This window comes from Manacus vitellinus, unplaced genomic scaffold (genome assembly GCF_001715985.3).
Source record: "Manacus vitellinus isolate BGI_N305 unplaced genomic scaffold, ASM171598v3 scaffold_58_pilon, whole genome shotgun sequence".
In the NCBI taxonomy this organism is placed as follows: domain Eukaryota; kingdom Metazoa; phylum Chordata; class Aves; order Passeriformes; family Pipridae; genus Manacus; species Manacus vitellinus.
Window position 1 is genome coordinate 1285124 of NW_021940671.1, and position 22898 is coordinate 1308021.

A 22898-nucleotide genomic window follows, 5' to 3' on the forward strand; every position below is an offset into this window, starting at 1 on the left:
TCTTTGAAATGACACCAGACTCTCGGCACTGCTCACATTTACCCAGACACAGCCCAAAGCGCCGCGCTCCCACATCAGCCCCAGAGTTAACGATGCCTTGAATGAGCTGCCAAGGACGAGCGCAGCCCAGCGCAGCAGTACGTGTGCCAGCCCGTGCCCGGGGCGGAGCTGCCGGCCGGGGCATCCCCCGGAGACCAGGCAGAGCCTGCACAAAGCCACTGCGGGAGGCTCCACCTTACACTTCAGCAACACAGGATCACCCGCTTTATCGTACCATCAGAGGACCGTTTACAGCGTCAGGTGGCTCTGCCAACTGCAGGCTCACACTCTCTTTGCTACTAATTAGTTACATCCTCAGGGTCTCAGGCAGTTACTGCCCTGGCCTCTTCTAATCGCTGACACTCCCGAGGTGGAGATTAGACACGGGCACAACATTTTTGTGTGTTTGCATTTGCGCATTTTCCTAAGTGCACACGTCCTGCTCAGCTAGGGCTCCAGAACAGAATCCAGCACTGGATTTTATAAGGAGGCACTGCTTTCCTTTTATAGAAATGCATTTCCCTGGCTCTGCAAAAAACCTCTTATCCCGATATTCCCATGCAGCTATAAAAAGCCAACACAACCCACAGGACCCTCGGTTTTACAGAATAAACATTAATCATACATCAGATTCCTCTTCAGGAATGATTCTACTTTTACAGCCAGTGTTCCCAGGGGTGATCAGAGAAGCTCTGTCGATTGTCATTGTCTCTATTAACCCTTTTCTTTAAAGCCTGAGGTGTTTTTTTAGGCTAAAAGGCCAGATACGCACACACACCCCCCATTCACACTTGTCTGAGACTATTCTGTCTACTTGCTGTGTCTACCATGTGCTATTACATTGCAGGCATGGTTTGTAGTTTGCCTTTTTGTACACAGTCTTACACCAATCTGCTCATGTAAAATGTCATGTGGATATCAAGCATCAAAACAAAAACAACTCAAAAAGCAAGCGATGGAGAAAGAAAATGATGAAGCAGAAAAGAGTTTTTGTTGCAGTCACGGTTGAGGAAGGAATCTGTCTCTGATTAAATCTGACACATAGGACACTTGTCCTTAAAAAAATGAAAGATGAGCATCCATCCACAAATGGTATATTACTAGCTCAGCTAAATGTCAAGGCATCTGTGTGGAACTGCACAGCTTTGTGATATCAGTGCAATGTATTTTCAAAATTATCAGCTTTATTTCCTGACACATTTCTCAGTTTAATATACCAAATAATATGAATCACTTAAATAGCCCACATCAGTTCTGTGTTTAATTCCAGTAAAGCCACGCAAAAGATGCAAAGCCCCACAGCCCCAAATCCCTGTTTGCCCACCCTTCCAGTCAGCAGAGGTTATTACCAAGCCACAAAGTGGTACCTCATAATAGTCATCCCATTATTTTTCTGTCTAGATAGAGACTGCCAGTTTGACAAAACAGTTGCCAAGAGCCACTCAGGATCGTGACCAGACAACCTGCCACGGTGCCAGGACACCGAGATGCACAGCTCAGCAAGATCCCAACAAGGGCTCCCTGCCCTGCTCTGCCACTGCAGGCAGGATTTATGGCATCTGATGTTCCCTCTGCCAGCAGTCTCACAGGTTCTCCTGAAAGTATGCCCACAAGTTCCCCCCACCATTGTTCCTCCTACATCCCAGCAGAGTGGGGAAGGGAGCTGTGGAATGAGTATGGGGCAAAACAACGTCAGCTGCCCGTTACAGGGGAAACAGCAGTGTGATGACAAGGAGGATGCAAGAACAAGACTGGGGAGATCAGGCTTTCTCTGTCCCTTCCCTGAGTGAAGGACCACTACCCTTCCTGGCTGAGTCAGGCCCTTGGCTGTGTCAGACAAGCAGATTGTGGAGCAGGAAGGGACCAGGCTGATTTAGAGATGGCCAAAGTGGTGGAGAAGGGTGGCAAAGCAAGGGGACCCGGATGCCAAAGCTTTTAATTTCTGCAGAGCAGAAGCACAACAGGATTCACTTCATTTTCCTGCCTGCATATCAGAGGCACGTTGCAGAGCAGCAAGTCACGAGGGGCCTCTGTCCCAACTGCAGTGTCTCTCAGAGGGAAAGGCAGCCAGGATGGCTGTTGGGATCACTGTGGGGACACTGTGACAGTGGGAAACTGAAGCTGACAACCAGAAACATGGAGTCAAAGCCTGATCATTGCCACCTGAACAAGCAAGGTGTCCTGGTGTCAGCCAGTCCCAGACCAAGCCAGCTGGTGCCTGGGAGTGAATCCCAAAATTTGGGTTGAAATCATGTGTTCAGGAGTTCAGACTGTCACCCAAGAGCAGCTTTCCCACATGTTGTCTACAGTCCCTCCTCTTTAACATTTCAGCAAAATGAGTTTGCCCAAGAATCTGAGAAAAATGACTGGGATCATAAAACAGCCAAGTGAAGTTGTGCAATGTTAAAGACTGATTTGCAAAGTCTCCACTATAATCATGTGTGTCATGATCAAAAGAACATCAGAGTCCCATGACCTGTCAGGATGAGTGCTCGAGGCCTTAAATCATGGCTCACTAGACTAGTGTCTCAGAAATTCTCTAATTCAGTTTGCAACTTTCTCTGTTCAGTCCTGACATCCCTGGTCTTGTAACTAAGCACAAACTGCATTATTCGAAGCATCTTTTAGGAAAAAAAGCATAAATTACCTAAAAGACTGATGACACAGAGCTTATAAGTTCCTGAATCCATTTTGATTCAAGAGCCTGGCCACATGTCAGACTTTAATTGCAATTGCCTTGATCATGCTGAGCATAGATGCAGCCAACTCCTTTCATTCCAAGTTGGAGGTGACCCACAAGCAATCAAGTTGGTTTTTCACATGCACAACATTTAGGTGAACCTCAACTACCTTTGCCTCTTTTGAAGGTCACCCTGACCTAGGGACTGGTCTCAGCACTGCCTAACTGCTTGGTGATGCATTCCCTCCTCATGTATCCCAGCTCCCTCGCAGCAGCACTGTGCCATTACTGGCTTTGTTTACAGAAGATGAGATAACAAGCAAATTGTGTTTCTACACAGAAGAGGCAAATATACAGCCAGAAGAAACTCTCTGCTAGGGAGGTCCTCTCCCCAACATCTCCCTCCCAGAGGAGCTTTCCTGGGTGGCAAGATCTCCTGGGTGGCAGGATGGGATCTTGATGGCAGTGGGATTTTACTGTTGTCAAGGTCTCCACAGAGGCAGCTCCTCATTGCAATACCCTGAATACTCAGCATAACTTTTTAATTTATGAGGAGTGAACTGTGTAGCTTTTTGCTGAGCTGTTAGATTTGCAACAATGCCAGCTGAGAACCGTGTGACTGACAGGTACACAGTGCTGTAAGATCTTCCTCAGTCAAACAAGAAAGTTTTCTGGGGCACGTCATTCCCATTTCAATCCTGTCCCTACCAGCAGAATCATTCCTGAATCAAATTCATCCTGGGATCACTGCAAAACCTCAGCACAGAGCAGACTGTGGGCTGAAGCCTAACAGATACACGTGGCAGGTCACAGATGAAGTCCAGCTGGGCCCAAGCATGGAGACAAGGGGCCATGCTGACGTGCAACACGATGCATGAACACGCAGCCAGGGCCCAGTGTATCCACGGACAAACAGACGCATGGACCAAGAGAGCACAGAGAAAACCATGCTTCTGTGCCCAAACACACCAACAAAACTAGATGTGTGCATGCACAAGGATGGATAGACAGAAAAACACATGCATGGCTCCACACAGGCTCCTGTGAGGACACCCACTAGCAGGTGGGTGTGTCCACACACACACAGCACGGTACAAGCAGGGGCACGAGTGCAGTACACACAAATTCCCTCCTTAGGCACTCACAACAAACACTGCACGCCTGCTCCCGCCCCTCAGGATGTGTATGTGGAGACGTGAAGAGCTGAGGACACACTTACACTTCAGATGGGCTCAGAGGTGTGCACACCCTTCCACACCAACAAGAACATGCGCAGACATGTGCCCCTTCACACGTGCATGGACACACGTCCCTACGCCCATGACACACGGGATTGCTCGTGCAGGTACCTCTCAGCTGAAGCACGTGCACACACACAAAGTCACACACCTGCACAAGCACAAACACACATGTGCACACACACAAACACACGTGCACACACACAAACACACATGTGCACACACACAAACTCACACACGTGCACACACACATCAAGATGCCTGTACAGAAGTGTGCCAGCACACTGTGCCCATCAACAAGTGCATGCTTGCACCTACCGAGAGGACAGCTGTGCACACACACTGAGCAGGACACAAGCCTGCACACAAGTTTATTTACACACATTATGGCTCTCAGTGTCCTGGGCTCTAATGGCTGCACTTGCAAGAGCAGCTCTTACACAAAAAGTCTGGTGAATGGAGCTGAACCCTTTGTACACATCTCTGTGTTTCTCCCACCTCCCGCTCCCATCTGCCCACAATGTCACCCATCCCAAGAAGCAGGGCTGGAAATGCACAGCGCACTTTGATTCAGGGAACATACCTTTTTAGAGAGGTTTCTCAGTGGAGACTTCACACAGTTGCCCATAATATGTTGAGGCTGCCTTTCCGTTGGACTTGGTTATAAAGGAACTGAAGCAATTGATCCCATTAAAGGTATTCCTTGGGAGCAAAGCAAGAAAGGCAGCGCCAGGCAAATCCAAACAGCTACTGGCTGCTGGGGCTTTCCCTCTTCAGGGAGCTTTTTCTCTCTCTGCCTCTCTCTCTCCGTATTTTACTCTATGTTCACTTTCTTGAAGAGATGAAGCAGGAAGGAGAGGGAGGGGAGAGAAACAGACAGAAAGAGAGGGAGAGAGAGGGAGAGAGAGAGTGAGTGAGAAGGGGAGAGAGAGGGAGGCGGATGTATAATCTACATCAGATTAATGTTCAAATCCCTCCCACCCCCCTCAATCTGCAGGCAAGATTGTTTCACTCATAGGAGAGGGCTGTTTCAGAGAGAATTAAAACAGAGGCAAGGCAAGAAGTGATTTCAGTGATGAGTTCAGTGAATCCAGCTAGTTTGGGTCCACACAGCCTCTGAACATCGCATCCCTACCCACCCCCCTCCTAACTCCTCTTGGCTTTTCAATCACCAGAGCGCTAGGCTGGCCAGAAGGCAATCCACTTAGGGGCTTGGAGCAGAATCCACAGCTCGTTTCGGAACAGAAATGGACCATTTATCTGGGTGGGACCTGTTTCAGCTTATAAATTTCAGCAGACCTAGAAGTGACTGATTTTTTTCCCTCCATGGTGGAAGCAAGCATGGAGACAGCAGTCCCAGGACCCTACAACACTCAGCCTCAGGACAGTAATTTTTAACCACAAGGGAGAGACCTTGAGCCAGTCTCATGGTAAAGTTTTTCCAGCTTTCTGCAGGTAAAAATCAATAGGCAGTTTAACCTGCACAAGTCTGCCAAAGATGGGCTCACACCTAAATCTGAACAGCCCCAAGATAATGTGAAGCAAAGAATTTGGACGTCAGACCCATCCATTCCCTTTCCAAGCACTCAAGTCCTGGAATAAATAAGAAGCACCTGAACCTAGAGCCAAGTCTAAACTTTGGACTTTATGCCTGTTGTGGTAACAGAATAATCTCCAAAAGAAAAGGGATGAGTCCCCAGTACATTTTCCTCTAATCTCAGGCTGAGCATAAGAGCATTCAATCTGAAAAGAGATTTAAATTGCACAGAAACTCATCATCACACTCAGGCAACTGGCTCTGAACAGGATAGTGAATGCACCCTAAGCTATGGAGCCACCATAGACGCAGCTCCACAGTGATAAGAAGCCGTGGCATGAAAAGCTACCTCTTTCAAGAACTGTGAAGACCAAGATGACACTTGTCATGCAGCAGCCTGGTTGGACACTCAGGTGTTCAGCTGAGAACTGTCACAACTTTCTTTGTGAGTGTGGTTCCAAACAAAAGCTTCAACAAAGGCCTAAGCCACAGGCTGAGTACTTGCACCACATGCTTTTGTGTAGGAGCCAAAGACTCACTCTCCTGGCAGCTCTGGGGCTGTAGGACAGAGAAGGATGAACTGTCAATGTCACAACAAAGCAGGGATTTCTCCTTCCACCCCGATGGTGCTGTGGCAAATTAAGTACGATTGTGAGGTGAATCAACAGTTGCTTTAGAGCTTAGAGGCTTCTTCCACCTAAGGAGATGATATTAGGAGTCCAACTATGACAAAAGTCAACAGCTTCTCCAGTTCCAGTCACAGATAGAAGTGCATGGCCATAGGGAATGGTGTTTCTTGCTCTTCCTTGTACCAACCACTTTCCAAGAGTGAAGGCAGTGGAACAGCCTCCTCTCAGATCCCTTCAATGCATTTTTCATTGCATGGCCTGGGTAAGAGCTACACAAAGAAGCTCCTAAACAGGAAGCTGCAGCAGGAGATGCTGGAAGACATTCAATCCAGGGCAGACTGAGATAGGGACAGAGAGGATGGGGAAGCTCTGCTCTGGAAGACCTCCATAGCAGAGCCCACTCAAAGTAAACTGGGAAATGAAACTGTTCCTGAGCTGGGCCTGTCTCCTGCTGTCACAGGTTGAAGACTCCTAATGCTGGGGAAATACACAGTCACTCCTCGGGGGGCTGTGCCAGCCCAGGGGGTCTCATAGCAGGGAAATTTGCAGGATGCCAAAACTCCAGCTCCTCTAAGGCTGCCATCTTTAGCTCTGTTTCTCTTTCCCCTCTTAAAGCAGCTAATGGGAGGCTGATCTACCCTCCGAAGAAGTGCCAGTCATTAATAATGTCCCCTGTCAGCTGCAGCCATTCCCCAGGCTCCTTGTTTATTGACGAAGTGCTTGTCTCCCTTGAGCAGAAGCTGCCACACAGCGAGTGAGGCGCCTGGGCTCCTTCCTGAGACAAACGACTTCAATTCCAGAGCACAGAGGAGAGAGAATTGCCTTCCTGCTGCTAATGAATCTCCCCCTGACAGGCAGCACGGAGGCCAGGAACGCCCTGCAATTGAGAAGTGCCCATCTCCCCCATTCTCCCAGAGAGAGGGAGTGGAGCAAGGGAGTCAGACATCTCCTGCCAGAAGAATCCATCACAGCCCCCAGACTGCTGTGGGACAGCTTTGGAAGACAGCCGTGGAGTGTGTCTCACAGAGCTCTAAAAGCCTCTCAACAAAAGTTGAGATGGTCTCCCTCCAAATATGAGCTTGTACCAGAGCACTCAGATCCAGCCACCATGGCACGCTGCCGCGTGTGCCTGCTCTCCAGCTTCTCTTCCCTGCAGTTACAGGCAGCTGCAGGGCAGAGCGAGGGCTGAGACCTGCTGCCAGGCTTGGCAGGGATTTCGCAATCCAGGAAGGGAAGAGGCAACGGGAGCCCACTTGTACGAGGTTTGCAGCACAACTCTTCAACTCTGCAGGAATTCTAGGGGAGCTGCAAGGGGCACCTCAATCTAGCAAACAGACCCTGCTGAGCTCTGAGGAGGAAAATCACTCTCTACAATGGGATCTTCCTCCCATCACCAGCACGGGCAGCTTAGAGATAGGCAGGAAAGTGGAGTTGGCAGAAAGGTCATTAGAAGATTAGGTTGGAAGGAACATATTTTCTCCCTTCCTCCAACTGAGGCTGCTGTAAGAGAACAGGATGCTGAGAATAAGTGTGTCAAAAACATTTGTGTGTAGGTGCTGATCTGTGGGTATGCCTATATCTGGGGTAGTCAGTATGCGTGTGGGAGGGCTGCACATGCATGTATACTGGTTTTCCCACACTGTTCTTTGTGGCAATCACACTGTTCTTTTAAGGTCTGGGGCTCTGTCGTAAACTTTCTAAAAATTGGTAGGAACTTTGTGAAATGCGAGTCTTGCTGATGTTTGTGCACCCCTTCCTCTCCCCTGAGGTCCCAGGTGGAGAGCAGAGACCTCGGGGGATGCAGCTTGGCACAGAGTGAGGTCTTGGCTCACGGGAAAGAAGCACTTGGCACAGTGACTGACCTGAGCACAGGGGAGGAAGAAGGCTGGGCAACTTGGCATTGAACAAGGAATGATTTAGGTGGTTTAATATGTCTGGATTCTTTAAAAAGCAGCAGTGCTGTGCTTTGGGCTGGCACCTTTGGCAGAAATGCTCATTTCATAGGAAAATGTTGGATCCCACCATAGCTAATCACTTGGCGGTTGCCAGGAACTTTATCCAGTGGCAGCAAATATCCAACAGACACAACAGAAAGAATAACAGTCAATATGAAACTTGGGATTGCTTATCAAACTGTAGCTTTGCTTGGCAAAAATTTCCAGTGGCAGTATGGATTTGTACAGTGAGACTGTTCTGATGCCAGGCCCGTTTCAGTGCACAATCCTTCACTTGCTGGAACATTACCTCAGATGGTTGTTCTCAGCACAACACAAACAGTGCAACAGGGTGATAGGTAGTGGGGAGTATGTAGTAGAGCAGGGAAAACTCATTCCTAGCATCTTTTCACTGAAGTCCATAGCTCTACTAAGAGCCCATTGCATGCTTCAATCATTTAGTATTTTAAAATATGCCACCTTTTTTAATTTATTCTAATGGGGGAATTTTTGGTCTATTTTTTCCTATCCCAGAGTGGAGAATGCATATACTAATTAGTAGCTTTCAAATCTGCTCCCAATCACCCTTTAGCTGGTAGCTGTAGATTTGTATTTTACAGGAAACAACCCAAGTCTTGATTACTGGCTGACCTCAGATGAGACTAAGCATTTGGAACAGGTAACATCCTCCCGGTGCCAGTGCTGTCGAGGGCCTCATTTCGAAGCTCCTGATCACTGGAACATGCCCTGGCACTCCAAACTTCCGTGACTGACTTCCCTCTCTTCTTCTGCATCAGCTCCCAAGTGCTTTTGTTGCACATCGAGTTGTGTCTTCTGACCTCGAATGAACTTTGGATGGTTCCATATTCCAGCCAGACACGTACAGGTCCATCTCAAGGGGAGGCACCAGCAGGTATTGGTGGATGCAGTCCAGATTCTCATCTAGGGGGAGGAATATTTCTGCAGAGAGTTTGGGAACTTTCTTTGCTGTCAGCTGTTCCAAGAAGAAAGTGTTGCTGACTCATGCTGTGCATAATATTCTCCTCCATTAGAGCAATTGGATCATATTCAATCACAAACAACAGAAAGGTTATTAAAAAGACCAAGGATATTTTCCATCCCTTTCAAGGTAACAAAGCCTGGACTGTCTGTCAACTTCTGTTTGGAACAGCTCTGTTTGTAAATAGCTAGCTTCATTCTACATTAGATGAAAATAGATGGGAACCTGCCTTCTCCTGACACCTTCCCTGCAGATCTGGTCCACGTATTTTGCATTAGCCCAACTTCCAAGTCCCTACACAGGAGATGTGTTGGCCAGAACACAATGTGCTGTGGATATTTTCTGCTGATGATCCTGAAGATCATCAATGGGCCACAAAAAGACAAGTACAAGCTTGACAGCTCAGAAGCTGCTGAGAGAATTTGTCACGTATATGCAGTACAGAGGTTGTTTAAAGCAAACCTTACATGGTCCTTTCTCTTTGCTCCAGAACATGAGAATTGTGTGCCACTCTGTCTATCTGGGACTACTGCAAAAGTAGGTAATTCTACCTGCCTTCCTCACCTCTTTCAAGATAAGAGGGACAGGGTCAGTGTTGAGCTGGCACACTGAGGTGCCACTGAAAGTGTGGATGACCATCAGATGAGCAGAGATCTGGGAACCAATACCAACCAACCAATACTCCAAACCAACCCTGCAGCATTCCGTGAGGTACGCCACCGTGAAAGCGAGATCCACCTCACTTCTAGTTTGAGTAAGGATCTGACAGCATCTTTAGAGGGACCAAACTCCACATTCCAGGACAAGGTCTCTGGTTATATCTCAACACAGCTGGTCCCAAACTACCTAAACCCTTTGCATACTATTTCAGCAGAATACAGGGGTGTTGCTGGAGGTTTTCTACTTCCTGCCTTCAACTGTTATGACATGATGCTCCACAATGTTACACGGTTGCCTGTTTCCTTCCAAGAACAGAGAATGTCTTTTGTCTGTGTGGGATGAAGCAATGCTGTGTATTCTTTCCAAAGATGGTTGCAAGATGCAAAGTACATTAGGGGAGGAATGGGTGGAAGAAATATTAGAATATTGCTAACGATTTCATTCATGGAGAATGTTGAGTTCATGGTCTTACGCTGGTGCAGAAGGTACTAGAAAAGTAAATATGACCATACAAGCTAGAACAGGCTTTTGTCTTTATCCTTAAGCAAGGCATTTGATTGAAATTGGAGGATTACTCAAGTTCATTGGCACTGCTGTTGCTCTCTAAGGTCAGAGGAATGTCAGAGGATTATTGAAAGGGAGCCCAAAGTTAGCTAGGCGTCTTTTACTGGATGCACACCATATAGCTGCTTGTTATTGGAAATCAATACCACTCATGGACTCATCGGGGAAAAACAGTTACTGAAGCTGGGATGCTACAAAGAACCACAGCTAATTCAGCTGACAAACCTGCAGCCCAGCCACTAAAGCTAAAGCTAAACTTCCCTGACACTGTGATGACACCCAGTATTGCACAAAACAAAAATCAAAGTGCCAAAGGTTGATGGAATGGACAGTGAACTGATTTACATGATGATTAATTTATCATTGAAAGCTTCTTTCCTCTCCAAAGATAAGCTGAATCTAACCAGAAGGTTTGTGTATTTCAGTGCATTAGATCATGCTGCTGTATATTTCATGAACAGAATATTTAATGAATGTTCTCTTAGTTTGGTTTTATTTTGATGTCTTTCTATAGCCTTGTAAAACAGATTTGTTTAAAAAGTAAATCACTGACAAAGATTAATGTTTGCTGGCAGACCCGCTGCAGGCAGGAGGCTTATCCATTGCCCCTCAGTGATTCTGTACGTCTGGCTCACATCCCTCAAGCTCTTTACAAGCAATAAATGTGATAAATTTTCCTCCAAGCTGCGAACGGGAGGAGCCGAGTGGATGTGCTCGAGTGGAACAATGTTTCTCTGTGTCCAAGTTCGTTACATACAGAAAACAGGAGACATACCTTGGAAGGTGTGGCGGGTGTCAGCAGCAGGGGTGTGCGCATACGCCGGTCGATGCTTTAAGCACAGGGGTGCATAAGCGTGTACAGAGGTGGTTGTATAGCCACACAGGAGATTTAGCAGAGGCTGCACGAGTAGGCTGTGTGTACATAGACAAGACACGTATACGAAGGCTTTTTATGTCAGGCTGCATGCACGGACATGGGTTGTGGCAGCTCATGCAGGGATGGAGGCGCGGAGGCCGCACGAGCCCCGCGCAGGTACCCGGACTCCGTGTGACACGCCACCTGGCCACCTACATCACGGCAAGCACGGGACTCTCCCGGCTCTGAACTCCCGGGAGCGGGGCGGGAGCGGGCCCGGGACGGGCCGGACGGGCGCGCGGGGGCGCCCCGGGCCGGCCGCAGCCCGGGCGCGGCCGCCGCTGTCCCGGAGTCCGCGAGCCCGGAGCCCCCGCGGCAGAGAGCGGCGCACCGAGGGGCCCCGGCGGGCAGCCAGGCCACGGGAGTGTGCCCTGCGGCCCCGGGGACACCCTTCCCTCTCCCTTCAGGGACCCTTTTGCGGCCGGTACAAGCCTTCAGAGGTGCCATGAAACACGGGGGGAAAGTCGGGGCAGGATACGGCGTTTCTCCGGGTTTTTTTTGCCTCCTAACCCGTGCACCCACGCTCCATACCAGCGAGCCAAGACTGCGCCACGGGACCAGCATCACTACGGCGGTCGGTCATGCTGAGCCAGAAATCTGTTCACCCCACATTACTGTACTGATTTAACAGTGTAAACGAGCAGCTGTTAGAGGTTGTCTCAGTTTGCCATGAGCCCTGACACGCCACTGCTTCACCTGCCTTACAGGTATAAAACAGCACACGAGCACCTGCAAATTCAGACCTTTCACCTTCACCTTGCCATCCCCACACGAGAGTTTCCATCGCTGGTGTCACCGCTCCAGCACTGCCCAACACGCTGCAGCCTCCCCTTGCTAATACACAGGGGCAGCTGAAAACTTCCATTACTGAGCCATGGAGCCACTCTCCCTCGGCGGGGCTGGCCGGGACTCTCCGGCTTTCCATGGGTGGAGCTCCAAGAGAAGTCCTGATGCAGTGACTGCTCTTGGGCAAAACTCTCGTTAGAATCAGCTGAAGCCGAAGCCATGGGAGGGAACAAGGCCATCCTGCAGATGAGGAGACCAGAAGGGTGAGAGGCTGGACAAGGCGCTTTTCCCCTACCTGCTCCTGGCTGGTTAGAGGAGAACGTTCTTGATACCTGCTTTCCACCCAGGCAGCTTGGGGACACCTCCTGTCCCAAAACGGGGACGCTTCTGTCATCCCAGTTACAGCCAGTTAGGAAGAACTAAAGCTCAAGAGTAAAGGAAGATGTAGCAGGACAAGAAAAGGAAAATTTTACAGGAAATGCAGAAAGATTCTTTCCCTATTTTAATGGTAATGTGGACGCTGACATTAAAGCAGGAATGGGAGATGGTGCACACAGGAGAGGCTTTAAACTCCCTGTACAAATAGAAATACAAAAGCCCCTTTGGCCATGGTGCTAATAGCAGAACTCTGTAAATATTTCATTATTCTCTACACCATTGTTTGACCCCTTTGATCCCCATGCTACCAGGCATGGTACAGAGGCAATTGATAGAAAACTGTTGGGGAATCACTTCACTGAAAAATTTAACAGTCAGGCAGGGTGTGAAAGTTAAACGGCTCTGAAAATGTTCAGGTCTCACACAGCAGGATCACTTACAAATTAATATTGCATAGCAAAGGCCCGGAGAAAGCTCTTCTTAAAGGTGCCAGCTAAGCCGGTGGTGTGGCAGAGGAGGGATGAGGCAAGGAGAACCGGAGGGTCTCTGTGCCGCAGTCCCGGCACAGCGCCGTGCGGTGAGCCCGGGGCCAGGCTGCTGCTGCACCGTGGGCGCTGCGGCCACATCGCTGCTGCCCCGGGAACGCCACAAAACTTGCACTGCGGTCCCTGCTGTCCCGTTCTCTGTGCTGCTGTTGCTAGGGTCGTACAATAACAAAGTGTTCTGCTGCCAGGCTGCCACCTCACTGCCACCCCAGCTGCGAGGGATCACTGCTCCTCTGCTGTTATGGACAGCGACTGCTCGATACTGCACTGTTGCTAAACTGTGATCCATAGCCACGCTACAGACACTACAGGACCCTCAAGATGTTCTGCTCTGCAGGGGTGATAGCATGCTCCTTTGTGCTCCACAACACTCCTTTATCACTTGGCCAATCCAACACTATCCTGCTATCAGGCCAAAATTATATGAAACATCCTCCCCACGCTCCCCTTCCTCACCACTTTCCCACTTTGCTGCATTATCACACATACATCCCTTGCCAACTACACCCGTGAGTCACTGCACTGCTCTCGCACTGCACTGAGCTCCTGTCACTGCAGGGCTACTTTAAAACACTGCTGTCCCACTGTCCCACATACAGCCAGCCCATACTCACAGTGCACTCTGTCACCAGGTGCGTGGCGTTGTTCTCCTGCTAAGTCACAGCCGTGCTTCCAAAACTGCGGCATAGTGGTAACACCTCACTCGCTGCCTTCTGGTACAGCGGGATGGTGCTGTCAGATCCGCGCAGCCCTTCGCTAATATCACACCAGAAGCAATCACTGCTGTACAGAATGGCTCCCGTCTGCAATATTGTATTACTACATCAGTAGACTGCTAAACTCTTCTGTCAGGCTACAGCACTGCACAGTTATCACACCTGTGCACTGCCAAACTCCTGCCGCATGGCACCAATATCACATCTCTGCTCTGCCCCGGGATTGCGTTACCACACCACCGCATCGTCAGTGCCGTGTTCTCCAGGCACTGGGAGCTGCAGGCACTGCATGTTAACCCGGTTATAAACTCCACAGCACAGTGCTTTCCTGCAACTGCCGCCTGAGCCAGCGTGCAAACATGTCATTACACTGAGATGACATCCTGGCTTATACTTAATACATCATTACACTACCCTACTTTTGTTAATTCATGTACCACTCATTTGCAAAATGGTAAAATATCCTGGAAGAGTATTATTGCTTAATTACATTAGAGCATCACTGCACCAATATAGCATAAGCCTAATTAATAAAATATCACTGCATCCTGTATCCTGGCAGTATCTTAGCATTCTCCTGGAGTACACACCCACAGTGCACTCTATTGCTGTGCTGGTTATATAAACACGGCGCTTCTGCCTTCACTCTGTCTTTTTTTCTGCACAGCTACAAATCTGTCTCCCTCAGACACAACCCTGTAGTCCCAAACTGCTCCTTTTTGCTGTTACTGCAACAATGACATCTCCGTGAAGCCATCGCTGCAATCTTTTCTGCGTATCTGACTGTACCACTGTAGTGTTTGCACCCGTGACCACATCCCTGCACCACTGTGGAACAGGGGGATCATGTTCCACATCTGTAGAGCTGGGATGAGATATACTGGTGCTGCTGGACCACAGTGCTCTGCTGCTGCAGATATGCATCACTGTGCTCCTCTCCTATGTACTGCAAAATTGCTGTTTTAACTGTTTCACAGTGGGCTGTGTGGGCTGGAGAGAAGTTCTTGTATTAAATAAATTATCTGCCGAGCTGTTGCTGTCTTCTAATTCCAACGTGGAGCAGACTGGTCTTACAGCACCTGCAGCCTCAGACTGCAACCCTGGACACTTCTGTGCCTGTGATCCTGCCTCAGCCCAGGCTGCAGCTTGGGCTCCTGAAGGTGTAAGTCCTTGCCTGTCTCAAAGCTTCATGCATATTTTTACACATTTGTTTCTTCATTCACAGAAACAAAATTTATATAATTCCATTCCATGACAGAATTTCCATACATCGTCTCCTTGGGCCTTTATTCGCCCCAGGATTTTGATATCACTACAGAAAAATAAAAAAGCTTCACATACCTCTTCCTGTAACCAGCTCTTTGTGCATCCTAAATTATAGTTCCCCAGCTTGTATCCACAAGTCCTCTGTAAAGGCGGATCTACTAGACCCTACTCCCAAAAGTCAGTCCTAAAATCTCCATCAAATGGTCATTCACTCATCGTTACTTCAAAGAAAGCAAGTGAGAGATTAATACAGAAAGAAATGGGAATAAATAACATCACACTCTAAAAGAAAGGCGCTGGTGTGTGTAAGTACTGGTGCAAGGTACCCAGCACAAAAATGAAAACTAGAATTGTATCTGTCTCACTTCTGTAAAGGGCATTGTTCAACACCACAGTTAAATTTTGCTAAGTTTACAGACATGTCTTCTGACGCTGGAATGCAAGCAGCAGAGCAGTTAAAATAAAGATACTGTTCAGGTAAGGGTTGAGTCCAGAACCAGAGAGGTTTCCGTGAGTGGAAGCCCTGGCATGGATTTGTTTGTATGTCCAACACTTTGAGGACATACAGCTCCACAGACTTAAAATCTGTTCTCAGATACATCTTCACTTCCCTCAGAACTACAGACACAGCACAAGTCAGAACCAAGTCCACCGATTTCAAAGCCTGATGCTGCAATACTACTTTGTGTAACCTGGTTGAACACCAATCTGCTGAGCAGGCTCTTCCTTATTGCTGCTACAAGATTTTAATCGAGACTTCTGGTGCACCGTTGGCACAGGGAGGGTAATACTCGTTCTGAGTTAAACACAACCATAACATTCATAAACAGCAGACTGTCAGTGAGGATGGAAAACTGTTGAGGAGAACAGATGTGCTTTGATTTTTATCTAGAGAAGTCAAGATGAACAGAAGAAGACAACACTCCCAGATTAAACATACGGGTGTATCATCTCCTTCCAACCAAACATAAAAAATTTTCTAGTTCTCTCCATAATCTCAGTTTGAATGGACTCCCTGCAAAGCCTCCCAAACCTACATTAGAAAAAAAAAAGGACTTAATGATAATAGACCCCAGAAATCATAATTCTTGTTTATTTGATCACTTCCAGGGCTGGAACTTACCCGCCCAGGCTACTGGCTTATGCCCATAATTGTGCTTCTGGGAGATTGCAGTTACATTAATCTTCCTGGAGATTACATCTCCCAGTAGCATCCCTAAATGTCTCTAAAAGAAAATTTCAAGCCAGTCTCCCTCTGCCTTTTCATTTTTAGAGGGTAACCCTGTTGGGTAATTTCACTACCAAAAGCAGCTAAAAGCAACAGCTTTATACCAAAAGAGCTTGCAAACACCGAAAGCATCTGTTCCATCCTAACATAGTGACTGGGAAGGCTTCAGAATTGGGTCAGGATTTTTTTTTTTTTGTCGTTCTCCCCACTACCTTCTCCTGACAGCTTCTGCCATCAGAAATGATTCATATGCTGATTGTACAGAAATGTACCATAAGGAGATGTAAACAAATACAGCAAAGCAAGGCGGGGAGCCAGAGAGATGGAATCTAATAAGTAAATAGATTTTAAAAATCCGCTTCTCTGACTCTCACCCTCGGCAGGCAGAGCCACAACTTCCCCCGGCGACCGGCAAAGCTCCGGCACTTCCCCCGTCAGCACCACCGAGAGCGCCCTCCGCAGCGCCCGGCGGGGCGGGCGGGCTCCGGGGGCTCCGACCCGAGCCCGTCCCGCGCGGAGCCCTCCTCGGGCCGGCCCCCGCAGCGCCCCGGCCGTGCCGCAGCGCCGGACAAGTTCGGCAGGGGCGGCCAGGAAAGCAGTGCATTTTACAGCTGCGGGCTGCGCCGGGGGTGCGCAGGGCTCCGGGGCGAGGAGCCGAAGGTCCGTGAGCCGCAGGAGGAGGGGGGCGCGGAGGGAAGGCAGTGGGGGAGAGAGAGGGAGGAGTGGGGGGCGAGGGGCACTTTGCCCCTTACCTGGCCAAAGACCGAGCTGAGCATGGGGTGCAGCTGCTGGATGAGGGGATCTGCTTCCTCCGACCGATCGCTGCCGCTGGACTTGGTGGAGCACTTGCTGCTGGATTTGGACAGAGGTGAAGCGCCTTCCGAGAGCTTCAGGGACTCTCTGCTGGACCTCTGCTTGTGACTGAAGAAAAAGTCCTCCTCTGCCTCCTCCCCATCCCTGTCTGAGAGCTGATGCTGGTCCTGGGGGTGCCCGTGGCTGGCGTGCGGCGGGAGGTGGTGGTGCTGCCTGGGTGTCCGCACCGGTTCCTTGCCACTGCCTCTCCTTGGACCTCCTTCCGCCGGCTCGGGCTGGCTCTCCCCCCGTCCATGTGACAGCTTCCCTGCGCCCCTCGCTCCGTCCTCCCGGGCGCCCGGTGGCAGAGCGGCCCTGCGGGCACTGGGCTCCCCGGGAGCGCTCCTGCTCGCCTCGCCTCCCCGTCTGCCCCCTGTCTTGCCGTCCGACGCGGCGCCGCGGGGGCTGGCGTTGGCCGCGCCGCTGACCGCGCGGCTCCCCGCCGCCTTCAGCAGAGCGAAGTGCGGGACCGCTCTTCGCCATGGAGGAGCCGCTCATCGCGGCGCCGCTAGAGCCGCATCCCCCTGGCGGGCGGAGCGGCTGCCGCTGCGGGCACGCTGCGGCGCGCCGCTCACGGCATGTCCTGCGGAGACCCGCTTAAATCCCGCACCGCGGCCCATGTGAACAGCGGCAGACAAAGGCCGCGGCAGGGGCGCTCCGGCGGGGGCTGGCGGGCACCGTCCCCCCCTTCCGCCGGGGCTCCCCCGCGCCGCCCGCCGCCTCTCCAGGTGAGCCGGGCCTCCCCCCGCCGGGGCCGGCTCGGGCCGGGGAGCGCCGCAGGCGAAGCGGCGCCGCCGAGGGGGGCGGGTGGCGGCGGGCGCGCTCCCCAGCAGCGGGGCGGGCAGGGCCGGCGGCCCCGGGACGGCGGGGAGGGGGGGCGGCGGCGGCGGAGCCGCGGGACCATAGCCCCCGGCGGCGGCGCGGACGGGGAGGTTGGGGCGGCGTCCCGGGGGCGACGGTGTGGGAGGCCTGACCCCCGAGGCTCCCGCAGCTCCCGGGGCAGAGCCGGGGAGGGGAGCACCTGCCCCGCGGGGTGCCCCACCTGCCCCAGGTGTGCCCCTCGGGTGGTTCCTCTGCGCCGGCACCGGTGGCCAGCACGCTGCGGGGGTCGTGGCCCACCCGACTGCTCCACCTGGATGCTCAGCCTACCGACACGGGACCGCGGTGACACTGGCCCTATAGGTCAGCACTTGTAGGTCTTATCACTACAACTGAAAGGATTCAAACTCGATGCAGATTTCCCAAAGTTCAGAAGAGGAGGTTGGGCACTCGGCCACTGCCTGCCTGACATAGCCCACAGGGGAAGTTTTGACCCAGCCTTTGAAATGGACACAGAGGCTTTGTTAGGGCACATCATAAAAGGATATAAAATTGAAGGAGCTTGTACCTAAAAAGCTGGTTATTTAACATCTTTGTAATCAAACACAGGTAATTAAGTGGCACCATGTGGTTCAATAACAATGTTCTGTTTAAAACCAGAAAAAGATAATGGCATCAAATCAGACATATGTTTCCAATGAGGAAAGGACTCGGTTGCTTCTTGCTCATCCTCAGACAGTTATTGTGCCTCACTGCCAGACTTGGATACCTCAGCAGTTTATCTACCCAGAAAGATGAAGGTGTGATTATCACATAATAAGCTTACTCATGCTCGCTCTGCTCTTGCTGGCACATGCACAGCAGTTACTATGCAATGACAGTCTTCTCTGCAACAACCCAAGTGCAACTTCTCTTCAGCCTGGGGTCCCATTGCAGCCAGTGCTGCTGTGCCCCCACCACTACAGTCACGTTGCTGGTCAGGGCAAAGCTGCCATGGAAAGAGAGTTGTGCTGCGGCCCTGGCTCGGTGTGCTCTGTCCCCTCACCTGTGCTATCAGCACCAGATGTGCAGCAATTCCTGCACAAGGTGCCCTCCATCCACCCTCAGGATGACAGAGAGGAGAAGAGAATGGCCCCTTTGCCCCTTCCCTGCTTTGGAGCTTGGCAGCAGCTGTCGTGGTGGCTAAATGGGCTGTTGAAGGGGTTCATGGCAGGGACGTTTGTCAAGCACCAATTTTCCATTCAAACCTGCAGTGTCATTTCAGCTCCTTATTATAGCCAAGGTACCTTTTGGGGGTTTGTTGTGGGCTGTTTTTTACTTTAGAACAGACTGCTCCTGTTTGATATTAGCAATGCAGAATCACTACTCATGGCTGGATGAACACAAGCCCTGGCTTTCCCTACTGCACCTGCTTGCTGGAGCCGTGGCTCCTACATTGGTCCTTCTGCCAGGAAGCTCAGAGGTAGCAGGAGGCTGAAATGAACAGTTCCCAATAGCTCTCTCTCTTGGGAAGTTAATTCCATCAGGATGTAACATTGCTTGTAGAGGAGCTGCTGATTTTGGAGTTGCAGCTGGTGCTGACAAGGCATTGCTGTGAGGAAGTCCACACAGATAAGATTCTTGTCTAGTCTGACTAACACTGCCCTCACCCTCCTTGGGGTCTTTTGAGCTATTCCTGAGGACTGTAGTGACACTGCTGTCTACAGGTGGGTTGTAGCTCCATGCCTCAGTCAACTGAGCGCTGCAGAATTTGGAGCATATGCCTCATTAGTGAGAAGGGACTCACTAGTGCAGGTGTGATTCATCACTTTGGAGAGCACGTCAGGGATCAGGGCACGAAACGGCTTGACTAACAGAGGTAATAACAGGGCAGGCAGGGGCCATGTTACAGAACCGAGCAACAAAACAGCAGCAGCAGCTGAAAGAACTGTGTAGTGGGACAGAGGGAGAGCACAAAGCAGAAACCTGGCTGTCCACAACACCTGTATCTGGGTTTCAGCTGGGAACAAACTCATGCTGTTCAGAGAATCTGGATTATATCCTTCTTACGGATTCCTTTTGGAGGTTCTTCGTGTATGTCTTTTTCTAGACAAATTAGTCTTGGGATCACAGTGGCTGCGTGGCACCCACTGCATACTAAAGAGCTATTCTGGAGCCAAATGCCAGGGAACGACAGTGCCCGGCTGCAGAGAGAAGCACATAATTCCAGCACGGCTGAGCAGCGAGATGTGCAGGGACATCTCTCCAGAGAGAGCGTGGCTCCTCTTCCATCTGGCAGCACAAAAGAGGACAGGCCTGAATCCTCAAGACACGAAGATTATATTATGTAACGTGCACGCTCGCTGCTTCCTGAGACAGAGCTGAGTTAAACTACCCGTGTGATTCAGTCCGAGGCCAAGCCAGAGGGGAGCTGCATTTCCCTCCCTGAACCTGGGGGATTCTGGAGCAAGTGAGTAGCCTGAGGCTGGCGGGGGAAGGTAGATCCAATTCCAGTGTGCAATGACAAACACGGCACTGCCTGCAAGTGTAAAATCGTGGCTTTCCAAAAGAGTGCTTATCAAAAAGCATGCCCAGGAGCAAATGCATGAGTGTTTTCGGGAGAAGGGTTTGGTCAATTCTTTTTGGCTTCACTTGTGTAGAGGAAATTTTTGACAAAAATGGGAATACTGTTCAAACAAACAGAGGCTGAATTGCCTGCACTGAACTCAGGAGACTGTATTTCCATTTCAGTTTAATGGCCTTGAAAAGGAGTTTGAGAGTGAAATGCTCATAAAATAAAAAGTCTCCAGTAAGCTGTTGATAGGGAGGCACAAAGTGTCTCTGATGTTTTGCAGCAGTTCTCTTGGTACTAGTTTCTTAGTCTTTATTATTTCTCTCACCTGTATTTGCAAGGACATAATCATCTTGGGCAGGTATAATACCATACAAACAATTTGCCAAAGCAAATGAAAGTCAAGGCTGGACTGGGCTGAGAATCAGGAAACCAATCAGGAATCTGTCCTGTAGCACAGGATGGACTGCCTAGCCCTCATTTATGGCCTTTTCCTGTACTATTTCTCCATTGCTTTTAAAGGGTTTCAGAAACACATCATGTTTCAATAGTCATATAGATGCCAAGTGTTGGTCTTCTAGCATATTGTATTTGGACAGGCGTGTGTCTCCTCCAGAGGAAGCAAAAGCACTGACAGCTGGAAAGACTGTTTATTTGAAGACTTGGTATTGCTCTTCAAGTTTTACTCCACAGGAGAGGAATAATCCTGACAGTATTACAAAGGCATTATTGTTCCAGCTGTAATCCCTGTGCTCAAATCCACCCTGGTTACTTCCATCCTGATTGCAAACAGAGAACTTCCCTTTGTATCTGTCAGGACGTGGCAGATGGATTGGAAGTCACTGTTTTCAATGGTCAAATAGCATTGAAGGTGGAAAGACTGCAGTGTGATCCTGTAATAAGCCTACAGGAATGGGAAAGGAGGATGAAGGGCAGTAGAACAAAAACAACAGTCCATGAGAGAAATGGATGAATGACAGGAAAAACACAGTTGTGGAGAAGCCAGATGACAGAGTGGTAAGGGGGAGAAGAAATGTGTAAGGACAAGGGTGAAGCTCCCTACACATTATAATGTACATACACAGGACTGGCCAGAGGGCCAGGCTGTGCCAGCGAAGATGGCAGAGGGAAAAACAGGTAAGTGCCATCATCAGTGTGGAGGAAGGGAATTGTTTCCAAAGGGAAGTGACAAACTCTTTCACTGTGATGCTCTGTGAGGGCACAGACCTGGGCTTGACTCTACAGCTCCAAGTTGTTGGCACATGAGGGGCCAGTCAGAGCAGAGATGATGCCCCAACCCTTTCTTAGCTTGTTAAACCAAATAACATGAAACAAGATATAACAGAAACTCTGCTCTCAGTGGTACAGATAGGACTGAGCTCCCTCAGCAACCACGTGTGGCCTAACTTCAGCCAGACTCCTATGAAGAGACCCAACCTTCCCTTCTCCAGGCATGTAACAAAAGTAAATAATTTTCCTGGAATTACTCCTCGCCCTGCCTCCTTCCCACACACCCCTTCTGAGTCTCAGTCTCGGTTCACACAGCTAAGAATGCAATTAATTAAGCTGATACAGCTGGCTCAGCTTTGCAGTTGTAGAGCCCACGGCTGGCAAATGTCACCCCTTTCATATCAGACATCTCTGTTGCCAAACTCCAATCAACTTCACAGTCACATCTCTGTAGAAGGCACTGCTGTGCAAGTGGAGGTGAACCACAAGGCAGGCAGGAAGAACGTTAAAGGGGAGGTCTGAGTACAGGTTCTAGGGGAAAAAACCCCAAACCTCTGAAAATCACTGAAGCAAAACTGATGTGGTTTTAACAGTGACAGTCATCTTTCTCTCCATTTGACACAGTCTTGAGGCATAAAATGAAAATGTGCCAAACAGTAAATAGCAAAGGACCGCTCAGTTGGTCAGCTTGTCTTTGGCTTACATTGAAATCACTAATTAATATACAAGGGAGAAAATTAAATCACTTCACAATTTTCCACTTTCAGATGACCTGAACTCTCCTTTGTAAGACCAAAGCTTTTCACAAGCCCCTGCAGATGTTTTACAAGCACAATAAACTGCATATGTGATAGAGTCATCTCTTTCTGAAATGTGATCTGGACCACAGGGTTATGGCTGCTTTTCAGAGAGACAGGTGGACTCTTCAGCTGCATTAAAAAGGATCCCTGATTATCAGGTAAAAAGCCTGCATTTTTTTTTTCTGACTGAGAACATTTAATCTTTGCTAGTTTAAAAAAAAAAAAAAAAGGATTATTTATCAACTGCCTAAAGAATTAGTTCAGGGAATGGAAGGGAAAGAGAGCAGCACTGAAGGCCAGTTTGGTTTGGAAGTGGTTTGGGGACAAGGCTAAATAAATTGTTATTGCTTGCTCACTGCCTGGCAGCCTGATTTCTAGCCAGTCTCCTGGCAAAGAAAACCTCTTGTATTTATTTTGGGAGAGGGTTATTTTCCAATGGGAGGAGTATTGAGGTGTATCAAGATTATCATACATCAGCCCTCATATTTTATTCTGTCACCGTTGATGCACTTGGGAAATCAGAATAAAAG

At 49.6% G+C, this 22898-nt stretch overlaps 1 protein-coding gene across 2 annotated transcripts in view; it reads right to left on the reverse strand.

The window, feature by feature from the left end:
* LOC103759378 (calcium-binding protein 1) overlaps positions 1-17169 on the reverse strand; it is a 43788-nt gene extending 26619 nt beyond the window's left edge. Inside the window, exons 1-2 of one of the 2 annotated variants that reach the window (XM_018081918.2) lie at positions 16869-17169; positions 4541-4789 (exon numbers count right to left, since the gene is read on the reverse strand). In XM_018081918.2, coding sequence (XP_017937407.1) covers positions 4541-4585 — 45 coding nt within the window. In that variant the 5' untranslated portion in view covers positions 4586-4789; positions 16869-17169. Of the gene's footprint in view, positions 1-4540; positions 4790-16868 lie in introns of those variants that run through there. The other variant, XM_029963323.1, reaches the window with a different exon arrangement.
* Positions 17170-22898: the final 5729 nt, after the last annotated feature.